The sequence below is a fragment of the Arachis hypogaea genome, chromosome 9 (genome assembly GCF_003086295.3).
Source record: "Arachis hypogaea cultivar Tifrunner chromosome 9, arahy.Tifrunner.gnm2.J5K5, whole genome shotgun sequence".
In the NCBI taxonomy this organism is placed as follows: Eukaryota; Viridiplantae; Streptophyta; class Magnoliopsida; order Fabales; family Fabaceae; genus Arachis; species Arachis hypogaea.
This window is the reverse complement of record NC_092044.1, coordinates 9095751-9101506: the sequence shown is the minus strand read 5'-3', so window position 1 is coordinate 9101506 and position 5756 is coordinate 9095751. Positions and strand designations below refer to the sequence as shown.

General features: G+C 39.6%; 1 protein-coding gene across 1 annotated transcript; it reads left to right on the top strand.

The window, feature by feature from the left end:
* Positions 1–3781: 3781 nt before the first annotated feature.
* Positions 3782–4726, top strand: LOC140175049 (uncharacterized). Its single transcript, XM_072201950.1, has 2 exons — positions 3782–4098; positions 4276–4726. Exons 1-2 carry the CDS (start codon positions 3782–3784, stop codon positions 4724–4726), a joined length of 768 nt encoding a protein of 255 aa, XP_072058051.1.
* The last annotated feature ends 1030 nt before the right edge of the window (positions 4727–5756 follow it).

The following is a 5756-nucleotide window of genomic DNA, read 5'->3' as shown; positions in this document are numbered from 1 at the left end:
TTAACCCATGAATATTGAAGTTTGATAGTAAAGTTGACCCTATGACCTTAAAATTTGGTGAAGGGTTTTTTGGCTCCAAATGTGGTGAGGGATCTCTTGGCTCCAAAATAGTGTTTACTTTCTCTGATATTTTGTGTTCATGCTTTGAAATTTATCATAACAGTGAGCAATAACATCTAGTTTTTTTTACTGCACGTAACTTTGCATAAGCTTCTCAAGCGTTGAAAGATGTTATAGATAATTATTTTTGTCGAAAATATTATAGATAAATAGAAAATAATTGAGTGACTGAATTCATAGTTAATTTGTGTTTTACAAAATTTTGTGTGCAAATCATTGCTCTTATGGAATATATTCATGTCCAAAAAAAAAGAAAAAGGTTTGCTTTCGATTATTGGTGTTATTTTTGTATTATCTTGGGGATGAGTTGGTTTTTCTTTATTTCCACAAATATTTTTCTGTTATTAAGGACAATTGAGTTTTGCCATTTGATAGTTTTGGGGATGGACTGTTTTCTCTGTTATTTTTATGATTTGGATGTAACTCTAGACTTTGAATTTATTTCAATTCTACCTTGTACAATGTATATTTGAGCCTTTTGGAAAAAGAATTTGTCGCAGAATGATATATAATTGACTTTTACAGCATGTCAAATGTAGTTGCAGAATTGTTTCGATTTGTTGATGGTAAAATTGCGCAATAATGTTGATGATGCTTGTGATCCTAGAAAACTGAAATGTGTGGAAGGGTAATTTAGTTGGCTTTTTCTGTCCAATCATATTAAAATGTAATAAGATATGTTGCCCTACAGATTGTGAGGATCTTAGTCCCTATGACCCGATAAAGTTGGAATGATGATATATGTGGCCCTGCAAGATTGGATTGTGAAGAAGGATCTTAGTACGTATATGGTGATATGTGTGGCCTTATGTTGAATTGTGATGAAGGACTTTAGTCCCTCGATTAAATCGGATACAATGTGTGACCCTACGAAATGAAATTGCGTTGAAGGGTCCATATGACCCGAAAAAATTGGATATGATGATATTGCTTGACCCTTCTGTTGTTGTGAAATGATGTTATTTGGCTTTTTGGCCCATGAACATTGAAATTTGATGGTATAATTGACCTTATGACATTGAAATATGGTGAATGATCTTTTGGCCCTAATGAGTTGAAATGGAGTGAGGGATCTATTGGCTCCAAAATAGAGTTTTCTTTCTCTGATGTGTTCTTGTTCATGTTTTGAAATTTATATTTATTAGAACATTAAACAGTGAAATCTGGCTTTTTTCACTACAAGTAACTTTGCATATATAAGCTGCTCAAGAATTGAAAGATGTTATATATAAATAGAAAATAATTGAGTGATTGGGTTCATTATCAACTTGTGATGGACTTTTATAACATGACAACTTAGATGTAGAGTCATTTCAATTCTTTTGTGATGATTTTTTTTGTTCACTTACTAGTGAATCAAATTGAAATTGTCCTTTGAAAAAAGCTGTGCAATGATTTGTTTTGATCGTAAAATTGTGGGATCATGTTCATTATTCTTGTGAGCCTAGAAAAATGAAATGTGTGGAAGAGTAATATGTTTGACCTATATGACTTTGTAAAATCAAATTGTGGTGATGTATGATATAGCTGACTTTTTTTATCCAACAATATTGAGATGTAATAGTATATGTCTCCCTAAGAAATTGAATTGTGATGAAGGATATTAGTCCCTATGAGTCGATAAAATCGGATATGATGGTATGCTTGACACTTACGTTGTGAAATGATGCCATCTGCTATTTTTTACTCTAAAATATTGAAGTTTGATGGTATAGTTGACTATATAAAGTTAAAATGGTGAGGGATCTCCTGGTTCCACAATAGAGTTTTCTTTCTTTGATGTGCTATGTTCATGCTTGAAATTTATCAGCACTGTCAAATATGATTTTTCTCATGCAACTAAATTTGCATGTATAGGCTGCTACTTTTTTCGAAAATTAAAAGATGTTATACATATGAGTGATTGAATTCATTGTCAGTTTGTGTTGCACAAAAAAAAAAGAACACATACTCTTTGAATTTGTCATTCTAATTCTCTATACTAATCTATTTCAACATGTATATGTTAATCTCATTTTGAGATTTTTCATCAATCTCAACTCAAGAGATGCAAGGAATTGTAAGACCTCCCATGGGATAATGATATCCAAGCTCTCTCTTAACTTCACTCAACTCTTGGAATGAAGGGTGGTTCAAATATGAAATGGAGTTCACATAACGCTCTTTTTATTTTTGGGACATGGTGAGAATTGGGCAAATCTGGCTTACATCCGAAAGGATCCAAAACCCAAAATCCACCTAAACCCACACTCCCTAATTCAAACTATCTCTCCCTCTTACCTTTGTTCATTTTCTAATTTGTGCCTCCTGCAACAACTATGTTCACTCCCCAGAAGCGCATAAGCCATGCTATTATATACGGATGCTACTATAATAAGGACGATTCTACTCTCTCTATAGTTGATTCTGAGATGGCAACAATGGTGGATCATTACTGTTTTGGCGATGATGAAGGAAGATGGGTGTTGTTGCCTCGATTACGGTAGTGCAGGATAAAGGAGATGGCTTGACTGTTAGGAAGCAAGACGCGAGTCCGCAGGTGTATTGCTTTGGGTAGTGTTTATACCTTGGCCCAATACTAGGGCCCAGATTCAAATAAGCCAAAAAGGCCTAATCCAAAGATTGGCCTTCGCCACTTACCGACCTCTTTAGAAGAGGTCAGATTCAACATAGACTCCACCTCAAAGAAATCGAGTTGAAGGATAGCTGGCAAATAACACTTATTCAAATAAGTAACTGCCTTTAAAATCTCTCAACCCATTTCTAGGAGTCATATCTCAACTTTCCTAAGATAAAGGGACGGTTATCCACCTTAAAAGGTGGAAAACCTTCCAACGGTGGTTATTAGATCACTATGATAAATACTCTGATATCCCTCAGGTATCTCTAAGTTCCAATACATTCAAAACCTGCTAACACAAGTCGGACAGTGGCTCCCAGATGTAAATCAAATTGGAAACCACCTCATCTTGATGTTTGGGCCAACCTTACAAGCCTAATCCATTAAGCTCAGGTTACCCACGTAACATTGGCACCGTTGCTGGGGACCTAGAGATTAACTCACAATGGCGGACGACTTAAACGAGGATGGAAACACAACATCCGATTTTGAGCAAGAGAATCAAGACGCTGGTAACAATGATAGAGCCATAGTCACTCACCAAGGGGTGACCAACCAACACAGAGAAGGCACCTCAGGGGTAAATGACCAAGAGGGAAACTCCTATGAGGAGCATGAATCAGGAAAAGAGGGATAACCCCATGCAGCTGAATTAATGGGATTGTTCGACAACCACTAGGGACGGCTGGAACAACTAGAGCAGGAATTGGAACGACAATGAGAGGTAGAGAGAAGCTTGAGAAGAGAGGTCGAGTGGCAAAAAGAACTTGAAGAAAAGCTCTTGAGGCTAGAATCCAGTCTTCGAGGTCGAAATTCTCGCAGTGACCAAGAAGATTCTCCTTTGGAAGGGGAAGACTCGTTTAGCGAGGACATAATGAAGGCAAAAGTTCCTAGAATCTTTAAAAGCCCCGATATGGACCTCTATGACGGGACTACCGACCCAAAGCATCATTTGAGCAATTTTAAAATTTGGATGTACCTAGCCGACGCCTCTAATGCTACTCGCTGCAAAGCCTTCCAACAACTCTGATGAAAGCAGCGATGAAGTGGTTTGATAGCCTCCCCCCAAGGCTGGTCACCAGTTTTGACGGCCTCTCGTGTAAGTTCCTCATGCGATTTTCAATCCAAAAGGATAAAGTGAAGCACGCACTGAGTCTCCTGGGAGTAAAACAAGAGATAGGAGAACCTTTGAGAGACTACGTGGAAAGGTTCAACAAAGTGTGCCTGGAAATTCAAAACCTGCCCACGGAGACAGTGATCATGGGCCTTGTAAATGGACTTCGAGAATGTCCTTTCTCCCAGTCCATCTCGAAAAGGCATCCGACTTCTTTAAGTGATATGCAAGAAAGAGTCGAGAAGTACATCAACGTGGAATAAAATGCCAGGCTGCGTGAGCTAAGCTGGTGACCTGGGCACTCTCACTCGTCAAAAGAGAAAGAGAGGGAGCCCAAGAAAAAAGAAGAAGTCGGGCCTGAAAGACCCAGGAGATATCACTCCTACACTCCCCTACGAGTTTCCCTAATCGATGTCTATAGGAAAATTTGTCATACTGAAAGGCTACCTTCCCCTAGGCCCATCAAAAATAAAAAGGGGGGAAGTCGTAGCGAATACTGTGAGTACCATAAACTATATGGTCACTCAACGAATGATTGTTACAACATGAAGAATGAGATAGAAAAGCTGGTTAGGGAAGGTCGGCTTGACAGATATCTCATGGAAAGGTCGGACCATCATGGCAAGATGAAGCAAGATGAGGAAGACCAAAGAGACCCACCACCATGGAGCCTGGAAAGGCATATACATATGATCTCGAGGGGGTTTGTCGGAGGTGGTCTCACAAAGTCATCTCGCAAGAGGCACTTGAAAGAAGTCTACCAGGTTGGGGGCAAAGTTGCCGACGTTCCCGGACATGATGATCTGGTAGTGATCACTATGATCCTTGTCGACGCCCATCTATACAGAACCCTGGTGGATCAGGAGAGTTAGGCCGACATCCTGTTCAAACCAGCATTTGATAAGCTGGAATTGGATGAAAAGGAATTAAGGGCCTACCCTGATACCCTATATGGGTTGGGGGATACACCAATAAAGCCACTAAGATTCATACCCCTACACACAACTTTTGAAAAGGGGATGAAATCCAAGACTCTGAGTATCGACTTCATAGTCGTTGACGTGGGTTCGGCCTATAATGCTCTAATAGGCAGAACGATCCTTAATCGGCTCGGAGCAGTGGTGTCCACCCCCCATCTCTATATGAAATTTCCAACGCCAGAGGGAATCACAACCATCAGGGGAGATCAAAAGTTGGCAAAGAAATGCTACAATGAAAGTCTAAACCTGAGAGGAAAAGTCAAGGAGGTTCACGCCATTGAGCTTGGAGGAGTTCGAGCTAAGAAAGAGCTACGACCACAACCTTGGGGAAAGACTGAGGAGGTGCAGGTCGGAAAAGAGGAAGAAAAAATACCAACATAGGAGCCAACCTCAAAGAAGATTTGAAGCAGAAGCTTACAAGACTCCTACAAGAAAATTGACAGCGCGAAATTGTGATCAATACTTTTCACAACTCAAATAATCCCCGGTAATGAATCCAAAAACTTGATGTTCAATACCATGGCATAAACACAACTTCGCACAACTAACCAGCAAGTGTACTGGGTCGTCCAAGTAATAAACCTTACGCGAGTAAGGGTCGATCCCACAGAGATTGTTGGTATGAAGCAAGCTATGGTCACCTTGTAAATCTTAGTCAGGCAAACTCAAATGGATATGGGTGATATACAAATAAAACATAAAGATAAAGATAGAGATACTTATGTAATTCATTGGTGGGAATTTCAGATAAGCGCATGAAGATGCTGTGTCCCTTCCGTCTCTCTGCTTTCCTACTGTCTTCATCCAATCCTTCTTACTCCTTTCCATGGCAAGCTTATGCAAGGGTTTCACCGTTGTCAGTGGCTACCTCCCATCCTCTCAGTGGAAATGTTCAACGCACCCTGTCACGGCACGACTATCC